Source organism: Polypterus senegalus, chromosome 12 (assembly GCF_016835505.1).
Source record: "Polypterus senegalus isolate Bchr_013 chromosome 12, ASM1683550v1, whole genome shotgun sequence".
NCBI lineage: Eukaryota > Metazoa > Chordata > Cladistia > Polypteriformes > Polypteridae > Polypterus > Polypterus senegalus.
Genome location: NC_053165.1, coordinates 147755067 through 147772057, shown reverse-complemented (window position 1 = coordinate 147772057; position 16991 = coordinate 147755067). Strand labels below are relative to the sequence as shown.

The 16991-nt window shown below is 36.2% G+C and overlaps 1 protein-coding gene across 4 annotated transcripts in view; it reads right to left on the bottom strand.

Moving 5' to 3' along the window:
- Positions 1-5818: 5818 nt before the first annotated feature.
- rab27a (RAB27A, member RAS oncogene family) overlaps positions 5819-16991 on the bottom strand; it is a 61159-nt gene continuing 49986 nt past the window's right edge. For 3 of the 4 annotated variants that reach the window (XM_039770270.1, XM_039770269.1, XM_039770272.1), the window contains 3 exons: positions 15978-16081; positions 12441-12564; positions 5819-9792 (listed from right to left, as the gene is read on the bottom strand). In XM_039770270.1, coding sequence (XP_039626204.1) covers positions 9594-9792; positions 12441-12564; positions 15978-16081 — 427 coding nt within the window. In that variant the 3' untranslated portion in view covers positions 5819-9593. The remainder of the gene's footprint in view (positions 9793-12440; positions 12565-15977; positions 16082-16991) is intronic. The other variant, XM_039770273.1, reaches the window with a different exon arrangement.

Sequence of the window (16991 nt, the reverse complement as noted above, 5' to 3'; positions counted from 1 at the left end):
CCCCTCTACCACTGGTGGCAGTCCAAAAGCAGAAAGGACATGAGCAAGGCACATTGAAGTGACAGAGTCTAGAGAAGCAGGCTTTATGAGAACGCAATCGAGAGAAGAAGGGCCGGACAAAAGAAGTTTAGACACTTGAGAATAGTGAGGTAATCTAATTAAGTATGGATGCTTACTGTCCTCAACAATAATAAGGAACAACCTAAGGGGTGGCTGGATTTGTGAGGGCTGGTGCTTGGAATTGAGGTTTGAGGGGGCATTGCCAGGAGGTCCCCCTTGTCACTGCCAATGTCTAGGGGGATCCCTCTTGAAGCCGTATAAAATATGGAACAAATAAGCAACACAGCATGTCAGTTTCAAATACGAAACGATTCCATAAAACAAAGAACGCTGTCATCCCAACATGTAAGTAACATTAAAGGTACACATAGTAGAGTGATGCGAAATGTGACATTATGAGAGTTCACGAGGAGATCGCGACTTCACGGGGGACATTATTGCTTTGATGCGTGCAACAGGGAGGTGGCTGTAAAGAGTGAGGCCATGCGAAATGCAGCACTCTATCCTCACTAATAACTCTATAAATAAGAGTAGAATAGATTCAACTTTATTGTAATTGCACAGGTACAATCAAATGCAGTTTAATATCTATCCAGAAAGTGCAAATAGTAAAGTGCAACAGACAGTGCATGCAAATAGCATATTAAAATGGAATAGACAGCAAGAGGCAATAAGGCAGCATACAATATATACAGTATATATTATGAATACTGATCTGTAAGTATAGATACATGATATTCATAAATATAGATATATGAAATATTTTATATGTAGAATAGATATAAGTACATAGGTGAAAATATACATAGAGTACAGTAAAGTCCAAACTACTAGTAGATTTATAAGATGGCACCAGTGCTTGTAGTCAACCAATCAGCACAATTCTTCACCCAAGCCCCACCCAAAATATTTCCTGGTTGAATGAAAAGTACATACTGTGGAGTAGGAGCACCAGGAACTACAAATGCTCCAAGTTCCTGCAGTGGGAGTGCTGCAAAAGTTCCCAAGTTTCTAAAAAGCCCCTGTGGTGGGAAAGTGCCTATAGTTGGTCAGTTTGACTTGAGTAGCTCAGCGATAAGAGTGATGATGACTCTGTACTTTAGCAGTACAAAGTTCAAATCCTGATTGCAATTTTTTTTATTTTTTACACAAAAGGAGTTAAAAGAGAACATTTCAATGACAATAAAGCAGTTAATTTTTCAGGCAAACACGGGTCACTAAATATTACTGAGGCTCAATCTGAGTTACCTTTGAAGATGGTAAGTTTTCACAAGTATATGAATGGTGTTTTCACAGTGGGTAATGGTAACAAATAAATATAATCTGTTGTTGGATTATTACTACTTTTTATTTGTTGAGTGGCAGATGTCATTTTGAGTCATGTACCATGCTGCAATATTTTTTTCTTCTTTGTTTTGCATGTTTTCGCTGGACTTTGTTCTTTGTTTTGTCTGCATTGTCGTATTTTCAGCTTCACACATTAATGACATGCTGAGCATTCACCACACATATGTACTGCACTGCCATGTCACATATGCCTTTGCCTCACATGTGCATGGCCATGTACCCACCCACATTTAGGCTCTCAGATGTCAAAGAAGCCATTTATTTAAACCTGGGTTGTAATCACAGCACTGTGATTGCTGCTTTGTTGTTATGTTTCATTTTAAAATCTCAAGTAAAAGAAAAACGAAAAGGTAGTTATTTTACTTTTAAACAGGAAGTCTTTTTCTTTTAAACCAGACAGGCTTACTGCTATGTTCTCCCTGCCTTTGTTTGTGTAAGCTACCTGCACTCTCTTTTCAACCAAAAGCTGTTTAGTTCCTTGTCTTCAAGTCCTGAATTTGTGCAGTGCAATTTCTTGTGAGAGAAAAAAACTTTTTCTAATTTGAATATCGTGAAAGGGAAATGCAGAAAACAAAGGCAGCAGACCACATCAGAGTCATTATAACAAGCGAGAGTTGGCACACATGAAGGTTAAACAATCTATCATCACATTCAATGCCAGACAAACATGTCCAAACAAAACTTTAATAAAATAAATGCAAGATACTTAAAGGTTAATCAAAAAGCTAGAATAACAAACTCAGTTGGCCATGATCTTAAATAAAGCCAAGCCATGATGTCGCACATAGTGACACTACCAGTCACGTGGTAGCTATTCTGTTCTTTCTGTTAACAAGTCTATTGCCACATCAATAAAACAGACATTGGCTGTAATTGCAGAAAATGACAGTGTCAATGTTATGGTAAACATAAAGATAAAAAGAGCAGAGCCTACTGAAAAAATAACAATCAAAAAATTAAGTATATGTATAAAACCCCTAAATTATAACAAGCAACACCTCTCCAGTCTCTTTGAGACTCCATTAACTGTAGCTAAGTGACAACGCAAAGGAGAGATAGATTTGTATTTAAGATGTGCATAGTTTTATTGCAATTTAGATTTAGCCAAGGCAAACAGAAATCTTGAAGATCTCTGACAAATATCCACTTTTAATACTAAAATAAATCAATATATTATCTGGGTAGAAATGACTAAATTCAAATAAATTAATGTATTATTTGGGTAGAAATGACTAAATTCAAAGCTTCAAATGTCTTATCCAAGCAGAAGCATGCAGAGAGAGAATAGCTGAGGACACTTGGCTGCCGCTAAGATTGGACTTCAACTAATGAAGAGCTCAACCACACACACTTTCCATTCTGGACACTAAAGTGTTGTGGTCAATTGCTACACTATTGTCTAAAGGAGAAAACTGGTGAAAAGTATGAAATCTGCTGCCGTAAATAAATTATTAGTTACTAGGACTAGAGTAGTATTGTACCCTTAAGTTGAACTGTCAACAGTCATTCTAGCTGATGGATATTAAATAATTATTAAATTGAGATGCCACATCTCGCTCAAGGACTTCAGAAAAGTTTATTTGGCGTTCTAAAGTTACTGCGACTGTCAAGGTCAAACCAGGTTTATTTTAGAGTTGGAGATACATAGGGGGATTTTCAAACCATCTGGCACAAAACTAGCATTTACTGTTATATTTTCAGATTTATTATAGTGACAGCTAGAACAATGCCATGTAGGCATCATTTGATAAGCACACAAGTTGTGGGTCCTATTTTAGAGATGAAGTCATAAGGCACTTAAAATAGTTTCCCAGGGAATGTGTTAATGGAATTAATAGAACAAGTTAAGTTTAAGGGGGTTATCATGGTTTTTCATTTTATCACAGAATAGATGCATAAGTGAGTGTGACTATGTGCATGAAAGTACACTGCAATGGGGCAACATGCATTGTACAGGATAGGCTCCATCTCTGCTGTGACCCTATAACTGAATTAAACAAGTTGAGACAATAATTAATAAAGACTGCATACAGTAGTGCTGTTGTGTCTCTGTGCTCTCCTTATGTAATATGGCTGTCTTGAAGATCATGAACCATGGTTTTAGACCAAGATGATTAAATTCACTACCACCCAATTGCTTAATTTAGGGTCAATCCTTGCTGATTAAAAAAAAAAAACGTGTTTAATTTTTTTACTTACTATTTTCCCACGTCAGTCATTCTTACGTTTCCCTCCCAAGGATATAAAGCAAATGGTTTCTAGTTGCAGTCCTTCACATTTTACTTTTCCATTTCCTTCCAAATATTTTATTAAACCACTTACTTCTTGGTGAACACACACAGATAGTAAGAGCACCAACTTAGACAGCAAGCTGCCGATTCAATTGTCATTTGTATTTCATTGTTAATTGTCAACTATTATGCATGGCAACTTTTATTAATTTGCTTGTGTGTCTCCTGCCTGGGCTAAAATTTATTTTCTCTCTGGGGATTTTCAAATAAATGGAAATCAAAGGTGCATCTTTGTTTTTGATCAGAGACTTCCCTGAAAAGTTTCTAATTGTTTACTACCGATTTCACTGCCACTTTGGAATAGTTGTGTGGTCACTGCCATGGCAATCATTTAAAGATGCATTGGAAGTGAGTGAAGGGTGGCTGGCTTCATCAGCAAGACTGTAGAAATGTCATTGTGTGCATTCCTTAACTATCTGGAGATTAATTTTAAAAATAGATTCTGCTTTTGTGTCTCCTGCCAATAGAAACTACCTTTAATCTTTTAACTTTGATTTTTGGTTATCGATTTTGCTTTGTAGAAATTCTTTCCGACTTTTGATTTCTACCCATGCCTGGTTTTTGACCTTGTCCTTAGATTACAAAATATTTTTACTGACATTACATTACATTACAGTCAACTGCTTAAGAAAACAAGAACACATTGCTGTTTAAGAAAAAAATTATGCAGTTAAGGGTAGGGAATATTAGCAAGCTGTTGTGAACACGTAGAAACTAACGGATACCTACAGATACAAAACACAAAAAGGGACTGACAAAATCAAAGTCAAAAACAGACTGGGCTCTGAGAACTAAAAAGCTAACTAAATGTATCAAGGCACAAGTCAAAAACAGTGTTGCAAAGTAGCTATACTAACTTGTTTTCTTTAAGCTAGACTGATTGCCAAGCAGCTAAACCAACTGCATTTCATAACCGGTAGTCCTCCTGAAGCTAAACATGGTTGGCCCTGGCCAGAACTTGGGTGGAAGACCATCTAGTAAAAACAAGGGTTGCTTTTGGAAGAGGTGTTGGTAAGGCCAAGGGTTGCTTTTGGAAGAGGTGTTGGTAAGGCCAACAAGGGGTCTCTTTTTCCTGCAGTTTTTGTGTGGATCCCAGTGCAGTAAAAAAAAATGGTGCCATCTTTCAAAGGAGATGTAAAACCAAGGCCCAAATCTCTGTGGTCATATAAGATCTCTGAGCATCTTTTGAAAAAAAGTAGGGAGTACTATGGTGTCTTGGATAAATTGCCCATCACAGCCTCATCCATTCTGGCCCCTGAATCATCCCCTTTCTCCAATTGGCTAACAAACTCTCTTACCCCATCACGACCTAATAGCTACTGTGTGTTGAGTGCATTGGTGTAAAAATGGCTGCCATTGCATCATCTAGGTGAATGCTGCATATTGACGGTGCTTGAAATGGTTGTCCATCATCTGTGTAGTGCTTTGAGTGTCTAGGAGAGCACTATATAAAGTTTTTTTTTTATTTTTTTTTATTTTAAAGTTTTTTTCAGACATTGATGCACTAGGATAACGAGTTGCTTTGCATCACCATCTTAGAGTATAGGATGACATGGCATGTCACATGATCTTCATATCACTTGACAGCAACAGGTATGGCAACAATAATCAATGTGACCGCAACCACTTAAAAACTCATTATAGTGTCCATAAACACCAACCATTCCCAAAATGGCATCTAGATGACATCACCATCAGAATAGAAATAAAACAGTATTAAAAATTGTCAAAAACCTTCAAAAAAACAGTACAATAGTCTGAGGTGACATAATCTGGATTCTTCACAGAAACAAGCTAACTGAAATCCAGCATAAAAATGTTGTTTAAGAAGCTTAAAATAAAGAAACAACGTCTGAACAAAAACTTGCAGCCACTGTGGCCCTCCAGGACCAAACTGGAGTACCCCTGGTTTAGACCATGGACAACTGGATAGAAAAAGTTGGCATTTATCAGGGTACTAAAATTTATTATGTGTGTTAAAAAGTGGGTGTTTGGTCAATCGTGAAATGGGCAAATTACCTGCAAGGCCAACCAACATGCAACACATCAGCATTTGTTTGTAGCTTACCTGAAAAAAATTAGTAAAACAAAACAATAAAAGAACTTGACACAAAAAAAGATTTAAATATTGAACACATTTTTATTATAAATGCAGTTCTGGTAAAATACAATTCTGTTATGTAACCTAGCAGACAAGTTTATACAATCTGAGATAAAAATATTTGTGCATCAATTCTATATAGTTTTAAAATCTACAAAATTCACCAGACCTGCAATGGAGAAAAAAAAAGTATCCAGTGTTTTACAGCATATGAAAGAGTAGTTTTACGCATTAAAAATGTTTAGGAAAATTTTGTAAAAGTGCTTTTTAATACCATGTATAGATTTCTCAAATACCAACACATGAAGACCACTAAAATAGCACAACGAGTTGGTATTCTCTAAAATTCCACCCATCCAAAAGAATCCATGGGCCAAAAGCCTAGTGTGAAAATAATTGCAAATGTGCACATAACACAACACAGCTTCATGCTTATTTACTGTAGATCACGAGTTCACTTATTTTACATAAAATTGTTGTGAAATACTCTGACATCCTTAGAAGGAGATTCTTTGGGATTGGATTTCTAAAGTAAAACAATTCATCCATTGTCTGACCCACTTAATCCAACTCAGAGTGGCAGGGGACAAAGCCTGTCCAAGCATTACTGGGCTCAATGCAGGATGTGACAGCAGTGTACTGTTGGTAACACCTGCTCACAAACCCAGGCTCACTCATACCAGGTCAATTAAGTACCTGAATTAAAAAGAAAATGATTGTTTACAATTTTATATTTGAATGCATGCATGTAGAAACCTATTTAGATGTTACATATGCACACAAAATTCTATATGTACATTCTGAATACATACAGTGATCATTTTATAAACAATATATACTAATGAACAGTAAAAGCTTTTTATTTCAGTATGTGTTTGCATAAAAATGTGTAAACTACTGATACACATACATACACACATATATATTAAAATGTGTGTGTTTAATTGACCTGTGGCCCTGGTATTTGGGTAAGCAGAATTACAATTTATTCAATAAATATTTGAATGTGTTTGTGTAACTCGTTTAGATAATAGAATGCTATATCAATTTTGACGGGAACAGGCAATTCAGCAAATTCAGAGGGTACATCAAAAAGTAAAGGCAATTTGAAAATTTCACAGTAACAACAATGGATAGAAGCCAACACAATACAAAACACTCAAAATAGCTTATAGATAGTTTGAACACGCCAATGCATTACACTGCTCTTAGTCTCGTTGAAGCCAAGGTCAAATGAACATGGACGCTGTGCTGCAGGATTGCACCATTATTGAACAACATGCCATAGTGAGATTTCTTTGGGAAAAGGGAGTGAAACCTGCTGATATTCATTGGAGGATGTTGGCTTGTGAGTTAATAAGCTGTTTGGGTACTCATCTTGTACAAACTTTACAGTAGCCCAAGTCATCATGTACTATAGCATGTGCAATCCACAGCTGACAGCCAAATCTGCAGCAAAAGCAGTCAACGTAATCTGCCGTTCTTCTCTGATGAAGGCATTTGCCATGTTGATGTGGGCTTGCATGAGTGAGGTTGAGATTCAACCAGATTGAGCTTTGTTGGTTACTGGTACTTATTGCTTTAAACCTTTCTACCTGTTCATACATTTTGCATCGAGTCATGCTATTTTCACTTCCATACTGAGCCAACATCTTTCATTTTCACTCACTTTACCCAAAGAAATCTCACTATGAGGCATTGTTCAACAATGGTACGGTCTTGTAACAGAGTGTCCATGTTCAGTTGGCCTTAGCTTAAACTAGACTAACCGCAGAGCGCTGTGCTGTGCATCTTCAAACTACCCATAGGCCACTGCGAACATGTTGGATTGTGTCAGCTTCTATCCACTGTGGTTACCGTGTAATTTACAAATTGCCTTTACTTTTTGATTTACCCTCGTATACATACATGTGCATACCCATTTAGAATTCTATTAGTACAAGTGCAAAATATACGGACCATTTATAGATTTAGAGCATCATTTTTGTCACACCTTCCACCTATTATTATTAATCTATCACAATCCAGTTTTGGGTCATGCGAACTGTAGCACTGGGCGCAAGAGCGGAATCAACCCAGAAATGTGAAACATTTATATGTACAGTATATCTACGTTTATGAAAGTGTGTACTATGTATATACCCACAAAATTCAATAATTCTGTTTAGTCATGTCACTGTAGATCTAAATTGTACTACATAAATGCATAAATGTACATGACCATATAGACACACAATACAGAACAAAGTAAGAGTCTGGTATATTTTTTTCTTTCTGGTTTAGAGTCTGGTGTACATACATTATGTCTGGATATAGTGTATGCTTTAAAACTAATTCCAAGGAAAGTCTGAACAATAATTTCTGAAAGAACAGGCAACAATTTATTTTTGGCTGTAGAGAGAGGAAATAAATTCAAATACTAATTTAAAGTTGACTATATCATTTTAATAAATAAAATATTGTGTGGATAGCGTTATATAGATACACTAAAATATGGCTTACATATTTGGCATTGACAGTATTTTGGCAATAATACAGTGTGTTATAAAAAAGAAACATGAACAAATGTCACTCACCCTCCTAATTTAGGCACATTTTGAAACCCAGAATCAAGACTGATTTATATTAAATGCAAAACAGGACAAAAAAAAAAAAAAAAAATCACATGATCATGTAGAATGATTTCCCCCGATGCCACCTTAACAGGAAACTAATTATCCCAATAGACAAGTAAACCCAATGTTGTCCAAGTAACACAAGAGTGGAGCTTTTTTGTTTTAAAATATAGCTGCAGTTATTCATTTTAATCATTTAAACTAAAGGGCACCACAAAGGCATCAACAGCTTTTTCTATCCAATTTACAATCTAGATGTCCCAAAGGTGCCTCAGGGCACAGAATGCTCAAGGTCTTTATCACCAGTATTAGGGTGACTCACTCGCACATAGTCTGCCCTGATTCCTGTTGAAATACAAGAAGGTTTAGAGGTTTAAATAGATTGGCTCTGCTGATGCTGAAAATAAAATACTTAATGATAATGTTAAACACTTTTAGGAATCTATCTGCCAATTCAAAGAAGACATTTTACAAAAAGCAATAAAGTTTTAATAACAATTAAAAAATTACAATATGCATTTCCCAAAAATCTTACGCTGTTATCAATTTCTCAAATTACCAGAGAAACAAGACAAGTGAACAAGAAGTACTTTGTGGTTCTGTGCATAGGCTGAAGTTTAGTCTTCACCAAAGAAAAAGAAAGGTTCTCCTAACCCCTAATGCTCCATCGGTGTGAGAGGTGAAATTTGGCTAATGATTGTGTGACCACTTCCCTTCATTTACACCTATCTAACGGTCATGAAAAGCTTCACTTAGACAGACATATTAACATTTCAGGATACTCAGATGGTCATCCTTTTTGTTTTTTTACTTAATTTGTAACTTCTACTCAGTTCTTCACAATGGCCCTGTCAAAATAATTTGCTCTTATCCATGTAGACAATGACATCCAGGATTTGTGAAGGATAAACTTCAGCCATTTGATGTTTAGTCTGCTTCCACCCACACACCAGAGTATCTGCATGACTGTATACTAAAAACACACTAACTAGCTAGAAGACATGTGCTACAAATGAGAAGACCTGCTGCCCACAAACCCTACAGTCTACTCTTCTTTTGGAATGGTTGGCCACATAGGGATCCTGACCCCTAGTAAAGGAACAGAAAATCATGTCCAGGAATGACATAACCACAAGTGTACTACTCAGAAACACCACTTCACACACATGATGGACATGACTAACAGCCACATTTGCCCTGGTCTTTGCTGTTACTGAGCTGCTCTGTAGAGCTGTGGCCATTTGATTGCACTACTCCTTCAGGTATCCAAGATTTGTCCACACACCGTTCCATTCTCTTCATGATTAAATCCAAGAGAACTTCCACCGCCTTGCTCACATTTTCGCCACTTGAAGCACTAGTCTCAAAGTAAGGAATCCTAAAAGAAAGAAGAAAAAAAAAAGCAGTGTATTAATTTTGTAACATTTTAGAAATGTACACAGTACTATGCATACACAACAAAAGTTGTCACAAAAAGAAATTTGAACTTTTTCCACAAGGTGGCAGTACTGCTAAAAATAACATCATCCGATTGTATTCTGACTGAGGTTGAGAGCATACACTGATATAGCACGTTGCTGTGCCCACCACACGACGAACCACCTTCTCACCTAGCTTTGTGGAAAATAAAATTTTTAACCCAACTCTCATATTAATCTATTTTAGGGAGTCCCAGAAGTACAAAATGATATGCAGACACAGAAGCCCAAACCATTTGATGAATAAAAAAGGCCAGCTGTTTTATTTTTATTACTTCGACAGCCATAGAAGCAAGTAAAATGTGAAGATTGACACTCATGGTTATGCCACGTACTATTTTGTTATACAAGTCTACATGTGCAAGTGTTCTGTGTCAGTCTGGATTGTACAATTAAGGTGTCATCAGGGTCTGCTTTTCAACTGCACTTTTAGTGAAAAATGTGCAGTAGTTAATTTGTGATAGATAGATAGATAGATAGATAGATAGATAGATAGATAGATAGATAGATAGATAGATAGATAGATAGATAGATAGATAGATAGATAGATAGATAGATAGATAGATAGATAGAGAAAATTTTGAAAGTTCAGACAGTTATACAATAATAGCTTCATGTGCTGCCTCACCAATCAAAGTCATATTTGGTGACTGCGTCTGTGGAGTTTATATGTGCTCTCCGTGTCTATGGTTGTTTCTTTCCAGAAACTGCACTTTTCCTTCCAAATCCCAACATATTTATGTTAAAAGTATTGCAATTAAATGTAATTAAGTATGTGCCTGCAGTAGGCGGACACCATGCTCACATGCTAGGATATGTTTCAGCATCCTGGGACCATATGTTGGATTAAGCAAAGTTAGGAAGAGAATGTACTGATGGCTGAGGAAAAGTGCTTTAGTCAAAGAAACGTGCACAGACGAGTGGTGAAAGAAATGTTTTCCCTAACACGGTTGTTCTGATGTCATAGTGTTGGGCTGTGGCAGGTAAATGCTGTCAATGGAGAACTCTAAATGAAGATGAAAAGAACATGCATCCCCAAAGGAGAATCTGCAGAACTCTTCTTTTATTTTGTAGTGCCCATGCAATCCCATGGGGAGGCCACATTTTAAATGACAAAAACAAAGAAGTGGTGGACACATCATTTTAATAACTAAAAACTTTCTCTGACAGCAAGAAACTTGTGGGATAAATAAATACTTTCGATATACACCAAATGTTATGAGAATTAACCTTTTTAAAATTGGGTGGTGTTAAAATTGACGTACTTTGGGGATCAGAGTTCAGACCACTGCACTTTTAAATTTATATGAATGACCATAATAAAAAACAAATACAAGTAGCAGGCTGGTTAAATTTACAAGTGACACTAAACTATGTGGAATACTGGGTGTCAGTAAAATCATTCAGACCTGGACAGGATTTAGAATGGGGCAGATATGTGGCTGATAGAATACATTTTATAAATGTAAATTACACACAGGATAGGATTACATAGTGAGAGGTCTGAAATTTGAAAATAAATATCATCTCAGACTTGAGAGTTGTCTGAACCTGTCACTGTTTACATCCAGACAGGGCACAAAAGCAAATATTAAGGCTAATAGATCATTTATTTATATACTGCACTACCCACACTTCATTGACTATAAATCAAGCAAGGTATTTATTGTGTGCGGTTTTTGTCTCTGTATTAAAACATGTACAAAAAAACACTGATGAAAATCCAGAGAAGAGAAACTACAGTGATTCCTAGACTATAACATGCAAGCAACAAAGGGAAAAAAACATGTGTCTTAATCTGAGGTACAAATCTGTACACTCTCTTTCTAAGAAAAAAAAAAAAGTGTATTAAAAATAGACATCAAAAAGGTTAAAGCTCAAATGTCTAAAACAAATGTACTGTTAAATTGTCTTATTTTCTTAAATGCGTACTCTGGACACATAAATGGTGATAATTATATTGCAATAATGTAGTGGTTATCAGTAGCCCCCCAGCCACTGTCCATGTGCAATCTGCACACTTTCCCCGTATAGGTCAGTTTTTTTCCCTCTCATATTCCCAAAGACATACATGCTGGTCAGGCTGACTGGCAATTCTAAACTGGCGCCAGTATATAAGTGTTACCAGGACTGGCTCCAGCCCTACGAACACTAAATTGATCTAATAGGAATGAGAATGACTGACTAGAACAAAAATATTATTTATTTCATTTACTATAAAACACATTTCAAGGAATATCAAACTACCTGCAGATTAAATAAAAAAATGTGCATGCATCTTTTTACAGAACTCTGGTTATCTCGAGAATATTTTGCTTTTATTCAAAATCTCACCTTCTTTAGTTTGTGGTAAGATACTCCACCCAATCTGAAATTCCTGGACTTTGTTTACACTGTTAGGATTATATTTACTTTTTTTGGCAGATTTAACATTCCTGTCTCTGTTTCACATGTGCAGTAAAAGCATCAGCAAAGGCAAACAATATTCTTGCGGCCTCTGCCCTCTTAGTAAACTTTACAGAACAGGCTGGCAACTTTAGTTCCTTACCCATATTTATCTGCAAGTTCCTTGGCTTCTTCTTCCTTCACTGCTCTCTGATCAGTCAGATCACACTTGTTGCCACACAGTACTATATCTGGATTTTCACAATATGCATGCATCTGTAACTGACCTACAGAAATAAGCCACAAGGTTTCAAAAGAAATTAATCACACCGCATTCAACCTTAATGAATTATGCAATGCAGACAATTTCCCCATATTATGCAGAGCTCTTGTAAAAAGAAGTTGAAATTGAAAAACATGTTTTCAATAATGAGGAGTTATTTGTAAGCTCAAGAATAATTTCCTGATTGTTTCTGTACATCTTATGTTCCCTCAGGAGTATGGTACTTTTGTGCAGTTAAAAATCTTAATTTTAAGCATATATGTTGTTCTTCTGTATAAATATTGCTCTTAAATGATATGTTAGTTTTGCATAAGAGCATAATTTAGTGTAAATTAATTTAAAAAAAAAAAAATCACACAGTTCACATTACTATATACTGATTATTACTATACTCAGTAACAGCACATTTGAGCCATTACTCCTCCGTCATTGATCAGGTCTTAGTACCATGATAAGAAAATATTAGTCGGTTATGCTGTGGTGAAGACAATCATTATGTTAAATAAAAATAAAAAAACACCATAAATCGATAAAAAGTTGTCAAAAGTTAATCCAAAAATAAAACAGGGAAATAGGCAGTATAGTCTAGTGGTCAACATGCTTTAGGTTATTTCCCACCTCAGCGGGACTACAAGACCTACACAGCAAGGCACGTAATTGGTCTTTGCTTCTAATGTATGAACAAGGGTCCCTTTGTTAAGATCTGCTCTATAAAATAACGTAGAAGAAAAGTACAAAACTTTATACAGGTAAACTACACCATAAATCTACCAACAGTTCCCAATTTACACATGGGTTATGTTTCTGAAAAAACTACACAAGACAAATTAAAACATATGTCACAGTTGCAGAAGTGTCTATAACAATTATTGTCTATAACAATGAACAAAAATGCAATACATACATACATACATATTGTACAACAGAATAACCTTAAAATAAAATGTCCGAATAGTTTCTGTTGTACATCGTAGAGGTAGGGAGAGGAAACTACCATGTACAATGAATTTTACTAATACTTGCATGACAAAATGTATTGATTCTACCTTTCTGTAGTTGGGTTAGCTGTGCTGCAAAGTGTCAGGCAGAGGAAAATATTTGCATCCAGAAAGCCTATGTAAGGGTAATGGTGGTATCTTGTGGTACTAAAATTGCTCAGGAATATACATAAACAGTGGCTATGTGATCCCAGAATCACTTTAGTGCTTGAATTAAATAAATAAAATAGATAGAATAAAGTGTACTGCTTTAGTGCTGAAAGATGGTGCTTACTATTGACTACTTCATCCATACATTTTTTAAACCAGACTTTCTGCTAATGCTCTCTAGTCCTACCAGAGTTGGACACAAAAGGAACATCAGCCCTAGATGAGTATGCTAATGTATACTTTCACTCTTTCCCTGCCAACTTAAAATTGTCCATTAACACAATTTGCAAGTCACCAGAATGCAAAAGAAAATCAGAACACCTGGTGAAAAACCTACAAGTGTACATGGAGAAGACACAAACTCCACACAGGTAACGACAGGAGCAGAATTTAAAAAAAAAAAAAAGGTGTAATTTTGCTTGTCGTTTAACTACATTCATAATGGCTAACAAGGTACAACACCCTAGTACTAAAGACATGCATGTTATGTTAATTGCCAATTCTGAGTTGTCCCTGTGTGAGTATGCATGTGACAAGCTGCCTTCTTGTCTGGGGTCAATTCCTGTGTGAACTTCAAAGATTCCAGGATGGAAGCTCCAGCTCCCATGATCCCAAACTGGATTATGCAGCTAGAGAAGGTTTTTATACATATACAAATATACAGTCATGGCCAAAAGTTTTGAGAATGACACAAATATTGGTTTTCACAAAGTTTGCTGCTTCATTGTTTTTAGATCTTTTTGTCAGATGTTTCTATGGTATACTGAAGTAGAATTAAAAGCATTTCCAAAGCTACAAAGGCTTTTTTAGACAGTTACATTAAGTTTATGCAAAGAGTCAATGTTTGCAGTGTTAGCCCTTCTTTCTTTTTCAAGACCTCTGCAATTCGCCCTGGTATGCTGTCAATCAACTTCTGGGCCAAATCCTGACTGATGGCAGCCCATTCTTGCATAATCGATGCTTGGAGTTTGTCAGAATTGGTGGGGTTTTTTTTGTCCACCCACCTCTTGAGGATTGACCACAAGTTTTCAATGGGATTAAGGTCTGGGGAGTTTCTTGGCCATGGACCCAAAATTAGTTAGTTGTCACTTTTGCCTTATGGCACGGTGCTCCATCATGCTGGAAAAGGCATTGTTGGTCACCAAACTGTTCTTGGAAGGTTGGAAGAAGTTGCTCTCGGACGATGTTTTGTTATCATTCTTTATGTCTGTGTTCTTAGGCAAAATTGTGATTAAGCCCTGCACTCCTTTGTCCAAGAAGCAACCTCACACATGAATGGTCTCAGGATGCTTTACTGTTTTCATGATGGTAGTGCTCACCTTTTCTTATTTTCGGATACCCCAAACAATAGGAAAGGGGATTCATTAGAGAAAACGACTTTACCCCAAGTCCTCAGCAGTCCAATCCCTGTACCTTTTGCAGAATATCAGTCTGTCCCTGATGTTTTTCGTGGAGAGAAGTGACTGCTCTGCTGCCCTTCTTGACACCAGACCATCCCTCAAAAGTCTTTGCCTCTTTCACACCTCCCTTTTGCTATTCCTGAGCAAGTTCTGCACTGGTGGTGCCCCGATCCTGTAGCTGAATCAACTTTAGGAGATAGTCCTGGCGCTTGCTGGACATTCTTGGGCACCTTGAAGCCTTCTTCACAATAGCAGTGGAAATTTTTTTTTGGGATTAAGTTCATTTTCACGGCAAAGAGGGACTTTGCAGTTAATTGCAATTCACCTGATCATGCTTCATAAAATTCTGGAGTAAATGCAAATTGCCATCACAAAAACTGAGGCAGCAAATTTTGTAAAAATTAATATTAGTGTCATTCTCAAATCTTCTGGCCACAACTGTATGTATGTATGTATATATATATATATATAAAAAAAAATCACACACACACGCATAGCCATCACATACACAAACTTAAGTCATATAAAAAAGCAATATTTTAAAATTGATGTTAAATGTCTTAATGAAATGAAAAAATACTTCTTAAATATTTGTACAATTTAATAATACAGTAAATGTGTTAAACATTCTCTTCAAGGATTGTTCCTGCCTTGCATCATGCGCTTGCTGGGATAGGCTCCAGCTTCTGCAAAACCCTGCCCCGGATGAAGTGGGATTGAAAGACAGATGAATGGATGGGGTTAAATGTGTTAAATACATATATTGAATAAAGTGTCTTCGAGCGTATGGATATCTGCTATAAACATTTTTTTATTCATAATCAGTTCTATAACTTAAAAACAAAACAATGTAAAAAATGAATACTCACTCATCCAGTTTCTGACATTAAGGAAGCTTTGCTCATTTGTGAGATCAAAGAGCAAGAGAAATCCCATTGCATCTCTGAAGAATGCTGTTGTCAAACTACGAAATCTAGGATATGGAAAAAAGATTATTGTTTTAAAGTAAAATAAGTAGATTGAAAAATGACATGACAAAACTTGATTTGGTGTTTTCCAATCAGCAACAATAAATAAAGCATAATGTGCCAAATTGTGTTACAAAGCAATATAGGACCTGTACCATATTTATGAACCAACAAATTACAGAGCTTAAGTACAAACAATAACGTGATTTGTGTTTTTTTTTCTTTTGCTGCTGCTGCTATTTATCATGTAAAGTGACATAGTCAGCCTACAGTTCAAGTCACACTTCCTCACATACTGAAAACTCGATATATTCAAATCTCAAGTACCGCTTGAGTGAGATCTTTCTCATTAAATGCAACTATCACTTGGTCTATAAATAACTACTTTAGTATAACATATTAGGACAAGGAAGGTAATGGTCAAGACAGCAGTCCAATGCCAAAGCCATCCATTACCTGCAAAAATCTGTTTAGCCCAACTAATGGGACGTGTTGCCAGAATAGTTCCACGACAACAATGGACACAAAGCAACAGCAAACTACAGACAGGGTCCTGATCCATTGTTTATCTCACTCATTCATATAATGTATATCGGGCCAATTTAGGGTCACCTATAAACAATCCTTAATAACAATAACATTTACAAATAGTGTAGCTCAAAATGTTTTATAAATTGTAAAAGTGAAATTACAAATTACAAAAGTAAATATGGTAAATGGGAGGAACATGCAAACTCACAGGCAGTGAACCGATTAAGATATGAGCGCATGACCTTTGAATTGTGAGGTGGGACTCTAAAACTATCAGATCTTGCAAGTTCATAATCTACTAATTAGGCTATGTCATTACATTTTACATGACCTTAATTTAAACACTTCATATTTTTCCCCCTACAGAAACAAAATACCGCTGCT